This window comes from Drosophila gunungcola, unplaced genomic scaffold (assembly GCF_025200985.1).
Source record: "Drosophila gunungcola strain Sukarami unplaced genomic scaffold, Dgunungcola_SK_2 000057F, whole genome shotgun sequence".
Lineage (NCBI taxonomy): Eukaryota > Metazoa > Arthropoda > Insecta > Diptera > Drosophilidae > Drosophila > Drosophila gunungcola.
Window position 1 is genome coordinate 448,916 of NW_026453220.1, and position 17,088 is coordinate 466,003.

General features: G+C 42.2%; 3 protein-coding genes across 12 annotated transcripts; 1 reads left to right on the forward strand and 2 right to left on the reverse strand.

Moving 5' to 3' along the window:
* Positions 1-1,198: 1,198 nt before the first annotated feature.
* Positions 1,199-9,394, reverse strand: LOC128264064 (cytospin-A). 7 transcript variants are annotated; one of them, XM_052999357.1, is made up of 10 exons: positions 9,251-9,394; positions 6,047-7,239; positions 5,840-5,980; positions 4,942-5,118; positions 3,603-4,881; positions 3,392-3,546; positions 3,197-3,316; positions 2,815-3,127; positions 2,126-2,400; positions 1,199-2,055 (listed from the first exon to the last, which is right to left on the reverse strand). In XM_052999357.1, the coding sequence occupies exons 2-10, from the start codon at positions 6,848-6,850 to the stop codon at positions 1,966-1,968; spliced, it is 3,354 nt and encodes a 1,117-aa protein (XP_052855317.1). In that variant the 5' UTR covers positions 6,851-7,239; positions 9,251-9,394; the 3' UTR covers positions 1,199-1,965. The 7 variants fall into 7 exon arrangements, with proteins under 7 accessions (XP_052855317.1, XP_052855319.1, XP_052855318.1 ...); XM_052999359.1 differs by having other exon boundaries at positions 6,047-7,178; positions 9,251-9,384; XM_052999358.1 differs by having other exon boundaries at positions 6,047-7,297; positions 9,251-9,384.
* Positions 9,395-13,813: 4,419 nt separating this feature from the next.
* LOC128264067 (uncharacterized) lies at positions 13,814-14,352 on the reverse strand. The gene has a single exon (XM_052999369.1). The coding sequence runs from the start codon at positions 14,246-14,248 to the stop codon at positions 13,904-13,906; it is 345 nt and encodes a 114-aa protein (XP_052855329.1). The 5' UTR covers positions 14,249-14,352; the 3' UTR covers positions 13,814-13,903.
* Positions 14,353-14,766: 414 nt separating this feature from the next.
* Positions 14,767-16,523, forward strand: LOC128264066 (vacuolar protein sorting-associated protein 37C). 4 transcript variants are annotated; one of them, XM_052999363.1, is made up of 5 exons: positions 14,767-14,927; positions 14,983-15,082; positions 15,142-15,459; positions 15,517-15,668; positions 15,854-16,523. In XM_052999363.1, the coding sequence occupies exons 3-5, from the start codon at positions 15,180-15,182 to the stop codon at positions 16,046-16,048; spliced, it is 627 nt and encodes a 208-aa protein (XP_052855323.1). In that variant the 5' UTR covers positions 14,767-14,927; positions 14,983-15,082; positions 15,142-15,179; the 3' UTR covers positions 16,049-16,523. The 4 variants fall into 4 exon arrangements, with proteins under 4 accessions (XP_052855323.1, XP_052855324.1, XP_052855328.1 ...); XM_052999364.1 differs by having other exon boundaries at positions 14,983-15,071; XM_052999368.1 differs by having other exon boundaries at positions 14,781-14,927; positions 14,998-15,071.
* The last annotated feature ends 565 nt before the right edge of the window (positions 16,524-17,088 follow it).

Below are 17,088 nucleotides of genomic sequence, written 5' to 3' on the forward strand. Positions count from 1 at the left end.
AGGGGTAGGATGGGTGTTTTAGTATAGCTGCTTAAAGGTTTTGCGGCACTACGTGACTTTGGCCTGAACATGCGGACCAAAAAAACGAACACGGAAGCGGATAAGGACATGCATTTGATTCAGCTCAAAGAGCTGAAGGAGTTAACCCTGTCAACGGGTCTAACGAACCTGGGATTCCAATTCAAATTGGATTGTCGGTAATGAAATTAAAGATGAGAAATGAACAATAGTAACCAGTCATTTACTGAATTCGCAGATTTAATAGAGAACAAAATATATAAGTCAATTACTCCGAAAAGTATGCAACTAAAGCATGATTTTATTTGCAGGTCAAAAATAAACATTAAGCTGAAAAGCCTTTTGTGTTTTTATAAAATTATTATTTAAGCTGAAATCGCTGATGATTTCCATACCTACGCGATAAAATCAATGCTTATATTTGAAAATGGGTGATAAATAATATAAAGTTAGAGTTTAGCTTTCAACTAAATAAGTAAATCTAATAAGTGAATATATTTTGAACTTAAAGCCATAAGTTTTTAGTATTGCTATAGCTTTTATTGATTAATCTTTATCTTTCAAAATGGATAACATTTGAATACATCTTATTAGAAAAAACTATAGCATACTGTGCGTTTCATAGCCGTAAGACTTTCCAACTTTTGCTGCCTCCTCTTCTTATTAGCCTCGAGTACATCAATCATCGGCTTGTTTTAATTTTAAAGAAATCGCACACCCCCTGCGGTGGGCCATGGGCACTTAATTAAATCCCCTGCCGCATGCCACACCCACCGCCGCCCACGCCATCCCCCGGAATCTCGACCAACCACGTCCGGAATCCCGCCCACAAAAAACAGAGGATTCGACGTACAGAAGCCATCTCTTTCCTGCTCCTTGGGAAATTTCCCACTCGTCAAGGGAAATTTCCTTGCTCAAGGAGCGCCATTTTGAGAGTTTTCCGAGGGTTTCCACCACACGCCTCATCATCACTCCCACCCGTTTTCCGAAGGCTCAAGTTCCTCGTTTGGTGTGGCATCAAGATTGATCTATTTTAATAAGCGAGAGGCTCAGAAAATTTTGATTACAAAAAATGCAAATTACGAAAGCTGTAAAATTTCAGAGAATTTTTAATTTACTGCCACAGCGCTAACCCCAGTTTAATTAATGTATTTAATAAGCTAAAGAAAACAAACGGGGATTACGTGTTTTGTTTTACTGTCATTTTGCAGCGTTTTGTTCTTTATGGTAGATCGTAGAATGAATCGTTGAAAAAAATACATTTTGTTTGCGTTTAAATTAGTGATCTGATGTAGTTGGAATAAATAATTATATATACGCTAAAGCTAGTCCGGACCTTCTCCATTTTATATCTATAGTTATGCTTCATTGTCAAGCTAATCAAGCTAATTATACTCCATCGTCGATTTGCGTGTAAAAATAAACTCTGTACCAGGCAATAAAAAAAAAAACGTTACCTTACCCATGTACAGTGGACACTGGCTGAGAGAGTCTCATCGTTATCCTTGGAGTGATGGACCGAGCCGAAGTGCTTTCGTCACCTGAACAACCTTCGAAGCTCCATTAAAATTAAACTTTAAGCTTAAAGTACTTAGTGCTAAAAGGGTCGTCTGTAAAACCGAAAAACAAACAAATGCATTTTACAGATGCGATGCCTAAATATGTGCCACTGCACCGAGTGACCACTGTACATGGGCAAGAACATGGACGTAGACACACTAAAACAGAAGGGAAGTTTCAGAAAAAAAAAAAGCGTACAAGCTAGGCGAATGGGTTAAAAGATTTGCTTGCTGTCCAGACTGGAAATGCTGAATATACACAACAACAAAAAAAAAGTATTTATAAGAAAAAAAACACAAGATGTATATTGAAAATAAAGCGAACCCTACAACTACTACACAAAAGAGCCCAAGTGAAGGGCAGCAGACGCTCCTCAAGTTCCCTCTTCTAGGTCTCAAAGTACTTGTAGATAGCCGTCACATAGGACATCACCTGCATCCAGTCGGGTCGTTCGATCTGACACATATCATTGATGTTCTGGTAGCGAATAAATTGTTCAGATAATAATACAGTTTCGTGGCAAATGGGCTTTAACAAGGAAACTCACCAGGGTGGTGCCAATTCCCACGGACTCGGCAGCCGCAAATGCCAACGAAAAGTTGCGCCGCTTGTTGGCCGGACTCAGTTGATCGTACGGAATGCGATCCGGTAAATACGAGTGCAAGATCGCACAGAAGGCCAGGCCATCGTTCCACGACGAGCTGAAGTTGGTGATGTCGATGTTGCGGTAGCCCACTGTCTTATTCTGGCACCACTTCAGCAGGGCGTTACGCTTCGAGCCTCCGTTCTTGGCCAGCATGTTCAGCGGGTCCTTGCGTTCGCCTGAAAAATGTGGGATATTCAAGCCATTAATATTAATGTAATGTTTATCTATTGGATTTGCATGTCAATCATTGGAATTTAACTTTTATAGGCCAAAACAAACTTTTCACATTTATGTTGTTGAGTATGAGTTGAGTATCATAAAAAGAAACAATTTTATATATTTTGTAGAAATATTTCCTAATAGTTTTAAGCAAAAGTTAAGCATTACTATTTTATGGGTCCAAAAAAAGTGAAATTTTGTGTAGGTGATAATTATTTGTTGTACAGCCTGCGAAAGTTTGTCTTCTAAGGATGAATATTCCATGGTCAAGCTAACTCAATTCCGCACAGAAACTTAGTTTTAGAGTTTCAGAAATTTCCTCAATTAAAATGTTGAGAATTGGACTTGTTTAGTAGTTAATAGCTTCCTACCGCTTATAAAAGACTTTGAGACATTGCCAAATGGCAGCCCACTGCTGCTGCTGCTACCCGCACTGCTGGGCGTGGCCGGCGTCGAAGGCTGGGAAACGTTCTGGATCTGAATCTGGGACTGGATCTGGCTTTGGGGCGTTGTTATCGCAGTCTGTTGCTGCTGCTGCTGTTGATCGCGCAGCGGCAATGTGGCTTTGGTAGTGCTAGCTGGTCCTCCCCCGCTGCCAGCCGAAATATTAGCTCCCGTTCCGGTGCCCGCTTGATTGCCCACATTCACGTGCAGGTTGCTGCTCTGCAGCACAGGCAGGCGAAGCTGTGACAGATACACGGCCACCATCAGTAAAGAGATACATCATTAAGATTTAGTTCAGATTAAACTCACGCTTTCATGCCAATCACTGGACGGGGGAAAGATAATGGGCGTAGTTCCCAGTTCCGGAGTGCCGCTGTTGAGGCTGGACGTTGAACTGTAGTGGGATTCCGCCTCGTCGGCTTTGCCCTGCTGTAGAATCCAATAAAAAAAGAGTTGGGGTTAAGAAGCGGATCTCGGGGGGGAAAGATTTACTAGGGCACTCACCGCCTTGTTATTCTCAATGCTCTCGATGAGCGTTTTGACGGAGAGTCGCGAGTCCTGTCGGCTGAAGCTCAGCTTGCTGCGCCGCGTGGCCATCTCCATCTCACGCTGGACTGTGGACAGCACCGCCTGCGGAGTCTCCGACTGCTGCAGTTCTGCTGGGGATTTCAAAAAGGCATAAGCCATAAGCAACGTAGACTTCAACTAAACTTACGCTGCTTGGTGAGCTTTTCGAGCTGCTGCTCTAGCAGTCTGATCTTCTCCTTTTGCGTCTTGTTGTCGAGCACGAGTTGCTCCCGGGCGCTGAGCGCCTCAGTCTTGAAGTCATTGGCCACGCGCACCGTCATAAGGAGATCGGCCTGGAACTGCTGCCACTCCTCGGCCTCCTTGCGTCGCAGCTGTGTCTCCTGGTCGAGCCGGCACTCCGACTCGCCCAGCTGTAGTTGTACATCGCCCAAATGACGCTGGGTCTCGCCTAGCAGGGACTGCAGCTGGGCCTTGTCCTCCTGGTGGCACTTGCACTGCACCTGCAGTTCGGCCACGCGTTCCTCTAGCGCCTGCCACTCGCCAGCTATTTTGTCCTTGTCCCGTTGGAGCTGCTCCAAGCGATATTCGAGGTGGGAGACCGCACACTTGGCATTGTTCTTAACCACCTTGCACTCCTCGGTCAAGCCGGAGAGCTGCTCGCGAAGTCTTCTTAGCTCAGCTTGGCTGCGCGAGCACTGATCCTGCAGCTCGGCCACACGCTCTTCCAGGGCATCCTTCTCTTTTCTGGCCACATCCAGCACATCGCTTAGGTCTGTCTTGTCACCCCTGGCCAAATCGGCTTCCAGCTCCTCGATCTTAGAGCGCGCATTCTCCAGCAGTGTGCTTAAGCGACTTATTTCGATGGCCCGCTGCGAGATCTCCTCCTTGGCCTGTGAGAACTGAGCCTCTCCTTGCCGTCGCTCCGCATTGGCCGCATCGAGCTGGGAGTCTAGCAGGGCAATACGCTCCCTCTGGCGCTGCTGCTCCTGCTGGCCGGCTTCCCGCGCTTGCTTCAGCTCCGCCAACTCAGCTCCAAGTTCCTCCTGCTTGAGCAAAACAGCCTCACGCTCCTCCTGGGATGTCTTGATCAAATCCAGAAGCTTTTGCTCCCGCTCCGAAACACTGACTTCGGAGGCAGCCGGTTTGGAATCCCGCAGGAGCAGCTCCTGCAGTGTACTAATCTGCGTGCGCGATTCATTCAGCTTCTCGGTTTGCCGGCAAAGTGACTGGAAGAGCACATCCTTCTCCTCGGCGAGACGCTCGTTCTCCGTCTGCGTGTCCGTCAACTGGGTTTGCAAGTCGGCCAACTCCTGCAGAGTAGCCTGTAGTTCCTCGTTGGTGGAGTAGTGTGTCTCCTCCATCTGAATGATCTTGTCCTGCAGGCAGGCTACAGAAATCTCGCTGGAGGATGACTGTTTGTCCCAGTCGGGCGTGAGGCAGGGTGTGCCATCATGCGCATCGTTTGTCTGTGAAGGAATAGAATTAGTTGGATTTGCATTTGATTGAAATCGCCTGGGAGTACTCACACTGGGCAGAGCTATCGAGGCGGGCGCAGAGCTGTGCAGCCGCTGCGAGTCTTGGATGATCTGGTGCTTCTCCGCATCCGACAGCGGCGAGTTCACAACGTCCCGCAGCCGATTGCGCAGAGATTCGTTCTCGTATTTCAGGTTGCCGATCTCCATCTGGGTCTTTTCCTGTAGACTCTGTAAGCACACACATCAGACTGATCAGTTTTGCTTTCCTCCGAGCTGCGATGTTGCTGCTGGCTGTTCTACGACGCAATAGCTTTCAACTACTAGACTCAATTAAAGGAGCGCATCGCCTATAGATCGTATTGAATATCAATGGATTGGTTAGGGTAGCGAAGCGCAACGCCCCCGAGAACACGGCTTAGTCATTGGCTAGTGGCAGGGTCTCTACGGAGAATACCCTTTATCGACGCCGTTCTACAGGCGACTATTAATCATTCGAGATTAATTTGTAATGCTCTTGGTATTTATAGACTTCATGACCTAATACAATGTACCAAAACTAAATACATTACTCATGGATTTATATCTTTTTCGATATTCATCAACATTCATCTACTTACAATTCATTACAGATGCAAATATAAATCGTTTTCTTCAACTAAGCTATAGAGGTTACTGCTTTAAAGTTCTTGGTAAATGATATTCTAGTTGTTCGCCTAAAGCCTTTTCAACTAAATATATAAATGGCCCTAGATGGTGCAAAAGTGGGTATAAAATGACTTTGTCATGGGGAAATAGCAACTTAAACAGCAAAAACAACATCAATCAGCCGTGACAACACATCAGCAATTTGTGGTTAGCCAGCCACCCCGTTTCCGCCCACTATGCACCCCTTTTTTGGCCCGACAATCCATCCCAACCCCGTCACTCTCCCCTGGTTCTTTTTGCGCACCTGCATCTTAACCAGATCGCCCTTCAGCCTGGCCACCTCGCTTTGGTATGGCAGCAGCTCCGTGATGCGTGTCTCCAGCTGCAGTTGCTCGCTTCCCGATCTCTCCAGCTGCTTTTGCAGCTCCTGCATTTTGTTGTTAGCCTGTGTGGTGGTTAAGTTTTAGTTATTTATTTAGAAGTGAACAAACTGATAGGGACATAGCCTTACCTCTAAGAGTTGCTGTTGCTGCTGTTCGTTGTTGATTAGTTGCTGTTGATGTTGCTGCTGTTGCTGATAACTGCTGGCTGCCACAGCGGCAACAGCAACGGCTGCTGCTGCTGCGGGAAATGCGTTGGCCGGACTATCCGAACTGGGGTTGCTGCCGTTGGCCGATGTTGCTGTTGCTGCTGCTGCTAGTTGCTGGTAGAAATCTGCTGCAGCGGCGGCAGCAGCGCCACCATCCTGCAGCGCGGCCAATGCGTTGTTGTTATTGATGTTGCTGCTGCTGTTGCCAGTCGCTGCTGACTGCGGCACGGCTGCCAGGGAAGTCATCAGTGGAGGCTGCTGCTGCTGTAGCTCACTTGCATTGCTGTGTTGCTGCTGCACTGGCAATTGCTTTGGCTGTTTTTGTCCCTTAAGCTTGGATTTCTTTTGGGGCAAGGTGTTGCTCTGTAGCTGCTGCTGCTGTTGTTGCTGCAACTGCTGTTGCTGTTGTCGCCGCTGTTGCTGCTGTTGGTTGTTCAGCAGCAGCGCCTCCTCATCGCCCACATCCACGCCCCTTTCGTAGCTGGCCGCCTCCTGGTGGGCGTAGAATTTTGTCGTTGCTGCGGTGTTGTTGTGATGCTGTTGTTGTTGCTGTTGCTGTTGCTGCTGCTGTTGCTGCTGCTCGTGGGCGGTATTCAATGAAGTGCTCGACTGCGACTTCTGGCGATTGTTGTTGGAGGAGTGCTGCTGCTGTTTGTGCGAAGAATTGGAGGAGTTGGAGCTGGAGGTGCCCTGTCCTCTGCGGAACAATGATTTCAGTTTGATCATTTTGCCGGCTTATCCTAGCTTGTTGCAAAACGTGAACCATCAACGGGCCAACTTAAATATTTATATTTTATTGTGGCTTTGTATTTATTTAATATGAAGCATATTGTGTAAATTATTATTTTATTATTTTGTTTTATCTTTTGTGCATGATGAATGCGTGTTATATTTTGTGTGCTTAATTTAAGCTGTGTTCACAGTTTTCGTTTTGAGTTTTTCGCGTTTTTACATAATGTTTCATCAATGATGTAAATAAAATATTTATAGTTTGTGTGCAGAATTTCTTTTCTCGCAGTGTTCGTTGTCGTCGGTTATCGGTTATCGCTTGTTGCTGGTTATTTTGTACATGCTTGTTATCACAAAACGTTTATCACGCCAATTTGCTCTGCTTTCTTTTGATTTGATGAGAAAACGGGCCGAAAAAGTGAAATTACTGTGCAAATTGTTGGGCTGAATTTGTAATGTAAGACGGGCGACGAATAAGTGAATGAAGGAAAGCGGACGCGAAATTAGAGGCAGCAACAGATGCTCATGTTGCATGCAACACCAGCAACTACTGGCAACAACAATATAACCCGTTTGTGCTACGGAAAACAATCGCATTGCATTGTTGTTGTCACCAAGAGAGCGGCGATAAAAAATCGAGAGGTTAAAAGAGAGAAAAACATCAAAACAAACAAACACACAAACACACAATCAAAATCACAGTCACCTCCAATTAATTAATAATTAAAATGCACTCGACGATCATGAAATCGAAATTGAAATTCTGAAAAGTTATCCCAGCGCGCATTCGGATTCGACTTGGATTTGGATGGAATGCCGGAATGAGGGAATGACGGACATATTGCTGTTCCGCTGCAACGTCAACGTTTCAACAGCTCACACTTGCACACACTCCCAATCACACGTACGGCGCTGAACAGCCGGGGTCAAATCAAAAGCACCGCACCCCTTTGCATTTAAATTATGTATGTTTTTATGTGGCACATGTACAATACAGAAATAAAATAAATGTTTACGGTTTTTTTTTTTAAAGAAAGAGGTTTCTTAAAAGCTTCTTTCTAAACATAAAAATATATTTGTGCACTTAAGGTAAGCAACAATAATTTTATAAGGATGGATATTATTGAAAATAAAATTAATTTAATTATGATATTACAAGTAATAAAATCTAAAAGGAATAATGTTCACACGTAAACGGTTGAAATTAAATTTTTACAAATTAAAATGCCAGGTGCCATAACATTGACCTTTGCTGTACGCGTGCAAACAGGCGTTAATGGTATGTTTGTGTGCGAGTGAGAGAGGACTCTCCGCCCTTCGCTACCACTCCCACCCTGCCCCATCTCTTTCCCCAATGCAAGTATGCGTGTTTGTTCATGTGTTCTTTCCCCATTGTCACAAATATGCCGGATTACTCATGTCACGACGCGTCAGAAAAACAGAGCAAGAGCAATAGAGCAAGAGAAAAAAAATTAACTGCACCAACAAATGACATTGACAGCTGACCGCAGCAGCGACGTCGGCAGTGGCAGAGCTGCACTTGCAACACGCCGTCTTGGCCAGTGTTGGTAAAAGTTGTGGTTTTTTGTGCGGCCGTTTTTCTGATTTCGCTTTTTTGCCATTTATGGTCTCGAATTATTTTGATTTCTTTTCTTTTTTTAGTGCCAGCAGCCCACGCGAAACACGCGAATTTGTTTATTTTACTTTGGGCCTTAAATTGAAACGCAAACAGTGGAGTGACATCATGCAAACGAGCGAATCACAAATTAAATTCATGTTCTGAGGGACACTTTTTGCCTAATTGCTGATGAACACGGGTTTCGTGGTTTCTTTATCAGCGGGCTAGGGGTTTATCTTTATCTCGCTTGCACAGTGATAAGTTGGATAATTGGTCAAAAACGTAAGGCAAACATCAGACCACTTAGCATTTGAATGTTCATTTTCAATTACGATTTGAGAGCGCGCCCTTATTTGGGACCTATGCAACACTGCAACTGCAACTGCAGCGAAGAGAGACCAAAAGAGGCCAAAACAGGATGTGTGGGAGAGGAAAAGAGGGGAGATCGGTTTGCCCTTCAATGAGAGGCAGCAACAACAATGGAGTTTGCCAGAAAGAGCACGGTAATTGAATGAAAATCAGGGGGAGAAGCAAGAGCCGAGAAATAGATGTGTCGGCGAATGAATCAAATAGCAACAACACCGTCTAATTATTTGCACCAGATAACTGTAAAAGGGATTTCTTTCGATTTTCGCACTCTCTTTTGTCAAAAAAAAAACCGGAATACGCCAGCAAAACAAAAAGCCAACTCCACAGGCATACAAATTTATTGCTTACACACACACACGCAAGTACCGAGCCGAGTTTTTTTTTTGTTTTATAAATACTTTAATAAAAACCTTTAATGTTGCACAAAGTTCGGGGGAAAATAAAAAGAGTAAGCCAAACGAGGGGAACAACGCACGACACTAAACAAACGAACAAATGGCAAAAAGCGACGCGCGTTTTCTGTTTCTTTCTGCAAACAACAACAACAAGTGTCCAGTCGAAAGCGCCTATCGATACACTCGATAACACTTCAGCCACAGGGCGCACTCGGCCACGGCGCATGCGTGACGCGTTGTCCAACACTAAGAGAGCGCCAAAAATAGGAACTTCAAAATAAAATTGGATACAGTGGTCACACATTTTTACTTTTAAATTAATTTTCTATTACACCATACTTCGGTTTGCAAGGTATTTTAAAAAGTTTTAAAGTTTATTCCATTACACAGGTACGTACCTACGAAAAAACGTATGAACTACCAAAAAACTGTTTTAAATGCTTTACAAAATTAATTAAATAACATAATTAATAATTTAATGATTCAGTCTTTAAAACTCGCAGAATCAATCGAACCTTTTGCTTTTATAAAACAAATTTAGAAATGCCTTTAGTTTCATTTAACTATTAAAAAGTCTTGGGGGTAGGAAGGTGAGCTTGGGTCATAAAGAGGTTTATAAGATGTGGGCCTAGGTACATTGACCAAAGTCGAGCTCCCATGGCGTTGAATGACAATTCATTTCAGTTGGCAGCTGCTCTCCCCGCATTCTTTTGCCAGCTTTTTGATATCTTGATATTTTACCGCGGTGCGTGTGCATGCACTGAGGGAAGTTGCCAACTTTAAATTTCATTCCCAATTTTTTAAATATTGCCTCTTTTATAATCCATAATTATTTAAAAAAAAATTTAAAAATTTTGAAAGACAAGTTAGAATAGAAAACATTGCTGGAAAACTTCGATTAGTTCGATAAGTCTAATTAGGCCCAATTACTTTAAAAAGTTATTTTTAGGTTTTATTTTTATACTTATTAATCGATCAAAATATTATATAAGATACAAACAAAAAATTAAGACTGATATTTAAGGTTTATTTATTAATTAAATGCATTAAAGTTGTGGTTGCTTAAGTATGGAAAACAATGAAAAATTAAAAAAAAAATGGTATATCCATTCTGTAATGCATTCCAAATTATGATTAAATTCCCAAAAAGAATTTTTAGTTAGTTACAGATTCACATCGATAGGAAGGTCTGAAATCCAATTTTAATCTATCAATCGCTTTTGATGGTCATATATATACATTAATACTTAATGGTTTTTAGTTTTAGAAGATAATTTTGAATATTTCGCGGGTCCAAACCTTAATCAGGGTTGTTATTTCTTTCAGTGTAGGCTAGTTGGCTAATTCTTCTGATTCTTCTGGCCGTTCTTCTGGGGCTTTTCTTCTGCTGTCTCTTCTTAAGCGTGGGGCTTATCAGAGGCAGCAAAATAGCCAAAGAAACCGCAAGAGGCAGCAAAGCGCGTCGCCCGTTCGTTGGGGGCATTTGCGGTTTTCTGCATTTCTGCCACTTCCACGTTTCTCTCGGCCTTAACTCACCCGCTCCCCCTCTTTTCCCCTGTCACTTTTTCCCCACCACGTTTCTCTTTTATGATTTTTATTGTTTGCGAGCTAGGTATGGGGTACGTTGAGGTCTATGACCAAAAAGCCAGGCCAAAACAGTGCTTATCGTTAAGGCCAACCCGCCCCTTTCACCCGTCCCGCTCCCCCCACCCCTCGCGGAACGCCCCTGGAAGCAGCAGCTGATAACTACAGATAGCCCCCTCAAAAACCCCGTTTTCGGATCGCATTTCGCTGGCCACCTGAGGTAACCACTGGGCAGCCAGTTACAACTTAAAAACGTGGCCATTCATTCGCTCCTGACACATTCAAAAAGAAAAAATTAAAAAAAATAACACTCGGCGGCAACCAGAAGTTATTAGGGGGGTTGTGGGGTTTTCATAGCCCCTCCGGCCATTCACTTGCGTTCGGTTAAAAAGGCGAAAGGGGCAGTTGCTCTGTGAATTTTCGTTTCTTTATGAATGTTACGCTTTGGCGCGCCAAAGAAATGTGCGCTATAGTCTAAACAGTCGGTTATATCGGTGAATGTTTTTCCCACACTCTCAGGAAGTTATGGAGTATGGTAACAAAGATTTTCAAGGTATTTTAGAGCACAGCATGAATTATCTTACATATGTATATTGTACTCATATAAAAATTGGCTAAGAAACTACAAACTGTATTTCTTAAAACATAATAATGCTACTTCAAATTAAAAGGATCCTTTGGACGTGTTAATTAGTTAGACACCAACAAAAGGTTAAAACTGACATGAATGCAAAATTTAATCAATTTTACATACATATACAAATTACATACGAATAATGTATTGTCGATGAAAAACTTTTAGCTTAGCGTAATTAAATAAAAATGTTTTGATTTCCTAAGCGATATACATACATAAGAATTTAAATCTTCCAATATATAAAAAAAACTATACATTTAAAATTTAAAATCAATATAAAAAAGGGAGATAGAATCAACATATTTAAGACAAATAAATATATTTTTTAATAAATACGACGATTAAATTGAAAATCAATAAGATAACAAAGAATACAACAATATATTCCGATATTTTCAAGCCAGAGAGATAAACAATTTTTTAAGTGATACTTCTTATTACTGAGACTGATTCTTGAAGATGAAATCTGATAATAAGTTATTGGGAACCATTTACAGATAATTTTATAATCAAAATTATAACAATTCGTTTAAAAATTCTTCATATGGAAAGATAGATTATTTTGCATCTAAAAGTTATCTTTAAAGAGGAAACTCCCGAAAAAGTATCGCTTTTGCAGCGAACTGCGCAGTCGCTGAGAACTATTTACCGTTTTACCGCTCGAATTATGCGCTGCTCTCTTTTGATATGTTTATGTTGGTGTTTATCGGCCTTTGTTCGCTCCGCTTGCCGTATGTTATGTGTTATTTGTTATATGTTGTGCTTTCGTAGAGTTTGTGGTTTGGTAGCAATACATAGAAACACCGGCGACAATAAATTATTTTTAGAAAACGGTTTCATTTTCGCTAACATTTCTAAAAACTCTTTTTTTTTGTAGTTTTTTCTTTGATGTTATAAATATTTATGCGTGGCTTCGAAGTTTTAAAGTTTCTTTGTTGATGGTTTACGTTTTGCTGTTGCTGCTATTAATGTTATTGTTGCTGGGGCTTAGAAGCAGAAAGTGGAAGTTTCACTTCCCCGAAAATTATATAATTAATGCGTTTTTAATGGTTTTCGAAAACTAGCAGCAACAATGGAATCTGGTTTAATATTTCTTTTTTTTTGTATTGTACTCTTTTTACTTACCCTTCGTCCCGCTGGGAATGTAGAAGAAAAAAGTAGGAGTGGAGGGAGAGGAGAGAAGGAGGCACGGCAATAATCAATCAAACGGTTCTTCTCCTAGGCTCTCTCCTTCTTCCTTTTTCACTGTTGTGTTTTTGTTTTTTTCGGTTGCCGTCTCCGCTAGTTATGCATGTATTTGTGTGGGGCACTTGCACCTTTGACTTTTTGTTGTTGCTGCACACAGAAAAAACCAAAAACTTAACAAAAAAGATCATAAACTAAGGCCACACACACACACTTAAAAAACAGCTGCCGCGTTAATTACATTAGAAATTCGTAAGCGAAGCCTTGCAACAATGGAAAAAATGCAACTAATTAGCAATTATTTGCGGCTCTCTTTGTTTCTCTATGTTTTTTGTTGCACAAATTCCAATTAGAAAATCAGCCGCCATCTGCAAATGCATTAGTCCCGTTATTTTGCAGACAGAGGCAGAATGCAGTTAGGGGGGAGGAGTGGGGCACGCTGCCTTGGAGAAGGGGGAGCAAGCGAGACCGCAAATAGTGACCTCCACTCGTTGGGCAATTAATATTCATTTAGTTTTCTTCAGTTTTCCTCTGCTACAATTAACAATATGACTTTGCACTGGATGCTGCAACTGTGCTGCCTGCGCTTCGAATTGTTTTATTTATAGAAGTCACTCATTCTCCGATTGGAATCACAGCCGCTCGCGTGGATTACGATTACCGATTGGGATTATTGGTTTTATGGGGATTACGCTTCTACAGGGGCTATCTCCAAAGTACCGCCTGCAATATGGTTCGTTTTGTTATTGTTGTTATCGCCAACGATCCGCTCGGCGGTCAACGTCGTCGCTGCTTTTTTTTTTGTTGTTTATTTTTTTTTCGCTGTGTGACCGTTGCTAGAGCGCCAAAATATACCACTGTGAACGGGGCGGAAAAATACCAAATAATTCCAACAAAACGGTAATAAACAAATTCAAAAACAACTTGGCTTATTTATTGTTTATTATAATTGCTAACAGAAATCTTAATGGTATGCGCCGGATACCTAATATATATAGTTGTCCGATCCAAAAAGTTATCCATATTGACTTGTGATACTAACTAAAAGAAAAAAAATTGAGAATTTGTTTTAAAGCTGAGCTAGTCAATTGCTAAAAAAGGGCATGAATGTACAGAGTATCAGTTTTACTTACAATCTTTGCCCCATCTTAAATTTGGCCAGAAATACCGCATCAGCATAAAAAAGTTCTTTAATTGTCCTATTTATAAGCTTTAATCGGTCGAAAAAAAAGATGGTTCACTAAAACTAGACAGGATTCCTGTTACTCCTTGACACGCTCCACTTCGCTGGCGTCGAAGGGCACCTCCTCAACTTTGTGGAATCCCGAGAACCGGATGATCTTGCCAGTACCTTCCACCTTAAGGTGCTTGGCGAACTGCTGGGCCGGCGACAGGGCCAGTTCCTCCTCCGTCTTGTAGCCGTAGTACTTGGCCCAATCGTTCCGACCGGTATAGACCATGTAGCAAACGAAGCCGAAAGCCTGCCAGGCCAATATGGCGTATCCGATGCTGAGACGTCGTTTCCACAGCTCTGCGCGGTGCTCCGGAATGGGGTTTGTGTTGCGTCGCACCCAGCGGCGCAGCCACTTCATCTCAAACAGCGCCATCGGTTCTGGAAACTCTGTTTATTTGGTAAAATATTCAATTTGTTATGTAAAGTAACGAGGCAAATCGTAAACAAACGAACAGCTGATTATCAGTGCTGCCGGACATGCGCGATACTTATGTGTCTCATTGGCTGGCAACTCTGTCCCGCCAACTGTGTCAACGGTGCTTTGTGAACAAACAGAATAAGTGTTGCCAGCTCTCACTGTTAATAGCTAAAAAATAGGTTAATTTATCTGAAATATGTTTTGGATTTTTTTGAAATTATGCTTAATGAACTTATTATCCTGATTTGATATTTTTATAACATTTAGCCTCTTATTTTAACCAAGTGTGAAAAATTTTAAATTTTGTTAAGAATATGTTTTATACAACCCAGACTTTTAGACTGAAATGAAGCTTTCTTCTCTAGTAAGTACATTTCTAGGGACCTGCCTAAAACAAATCGGCCAAGAAAAAAACTAAAACTGCTGTCACCTGCAATTCTCAACTGGCCGCTTTCGAAAATAACCTGGCTACAAACTAGCCGAATCGGTAGCACTGACCAGAACAGAACAGAAGATAATGAAACTTCGATCGGGGCAAACAAAGCTACCGTTCGATTTGCGCAAATCCGTAACGATCCGATCCCAAACCGAAGGAAAACCAGGAGAGATCAGGAAATCAGCAGACAGAGATTGGGTGAGTAATGCAACGGAACAGGGAGCAGAACATTCAGGAATATTATGATTCGCAGCCCGCTGTTTCGCAGCCGGGGTCGTCAACTCCCACTGGAGGTTAGAGGGTGCTCCAGCTCGTGCCGTCGACGTCGCCCCTCGTCCCTTTGTAAACACGTGGTAAGTGTTGGATTTATTATCGGCCCCTGTCTCTCGAATGACACAATGTAAATTCGTAGTTCATTTACTGGCTGGATTTTGGAAGCTGGAACACAAAATGCCCACCACCCAGCATTCGCCACAAGGTCATGGTCATGCCCAAGCCCACGACCACTCGCTGCAAGGACATGCGCTGGACAAGTATGACGGCAAGGATGCGGCTGCCGACCGCAGCGATTCGAGCAACATGCCCAACCTGTCCACTCTGTCGCTGGACGAGCTGAAGCAGCTGGACAGGGATCCCGAGTTCTTCGACGACTTCATTGAGGAGATGTCCGTGGTGCAGCACCTCAACGAGGAGCTAGACTCTATGATGAACCAGGTGGAGAACATATCAAGTGGGTAAATGAATGCGAAAAACTGGCACATCCATTACAATCTCCAATCCAATCCAGGGGAGAACGAGAGCAAGGGCAGCCATCTGGTGGAGCTGAAGCGCCGGCTCAGCGACGATTACACAGCTTTAAAAACACTCGGCGAGAAATGCGACCAGCTAAATAAGAAATACTTGAAAAAGTCCGAGGAATACGCACCCCAGCACATAAGGGTGAGTATGGAACACTTTGAAAATGGGGAAAAATAATGAGTCACCAGTTAAAATGGTCTTTTACTTGAACACAAATCTCCATTAAAAATAACTTTGGTTCGTCTTGGGAACCGTCTGCTTCTTAGAAACCAAGTGAAATTGAAAGAGTCCTTTTAATAATGCCCCTTTTGCTTACTTTCCCGTAGGAACTCCTTCAGATTGCTGCCTCCAATGCCGATGCCGACTGTGATCGGCATGTGGAGCACTTCCTGAATGGAAAGATCGACGTGCAGACGTTCCTCAACACGTACCAGAGCTCCAAGAAGATCAGCGCCGAGCGCAAGGCCAAGGAGGAGCGACTGGGCACCCAGCTGAGTGCCCTGGAGCGGGCCGGCATCTAGGATGGCCGGTGGAAGACATTGGCTGTGCAGTCCACTCAATGTTATCTCATCCCACTCCTCCATTCGCCACGAGTCGCAATAATAGAGTCTAAGCAGGATAATCCACAGAGAAACCGAACCGATCAGAGATATGAAGCCAGAGCAGAGTCAGAGTTATATATGTATAAATGGTATAAGGGATCCCAGAGGATCCCCGCAACGGAACAGAAAGCTAAACAGTATTGGAAAGCTAGCTTAAACATATTTTAAACACGTGTGAATCGGTAGAGTGGCTTGTAATTCTAATTATTCTCCTAAAAACGGAACGCTGTGTGTTATTTCCCAATTCCAAAATACAGTCCCAAAATCAAGTCGCCTGTATTACCCTTAGGTTATAAAAATATTTTTGGTCCCCTATTTTGTCCCATGGCCAGCCGAATCGATGTATTTGTACTATGTATGTATGTATATTTAATAAACTTTATGATTTATCTGATTTTGAGGTGTTTTCACCATCTCTTTCTTTTTGGGGACTGCCTCTTTAGAATGCTTTGCAACAAAATAATTTTAGCTAGGACTGTTAAATTTTCAGGTGTTCTTAATAATTAAAATTGTTTTGAAATTTTTAAATAACAATAAAAACATAAGTATAGGATTGAAAAAGTCTAAATGCTATTTGCTTGTTATTGGTTTCTAAGTTTTTTTAGTTTATGCAAATTTATCAACTTTTTGTTTAAGAACATTTTTTAATCATTAAAAGTTACATTTCAACTTTACATATTGATTTAATAAATTTTGTTTTATGCATATTTGTGTATTTTAGAAATTGCAAAAAAAAAATGAATAAATATAACGGTCTATATCTCTTCAATCTTTTTTATCGGATATGATTTGGCAATAGCTTTTTCTTGTTTTTGTTCATCTTTTAAAAATAAAATTTTAAAATACCGCCCAAAATCAGCTGTTCGAAATCAAAACTTATTCTGAAGACCTTCGCTACTATTTTTGTTAATCTAAAACCTATCTCTTTGTATTCAAATAATAAACAATTTTAAATATTT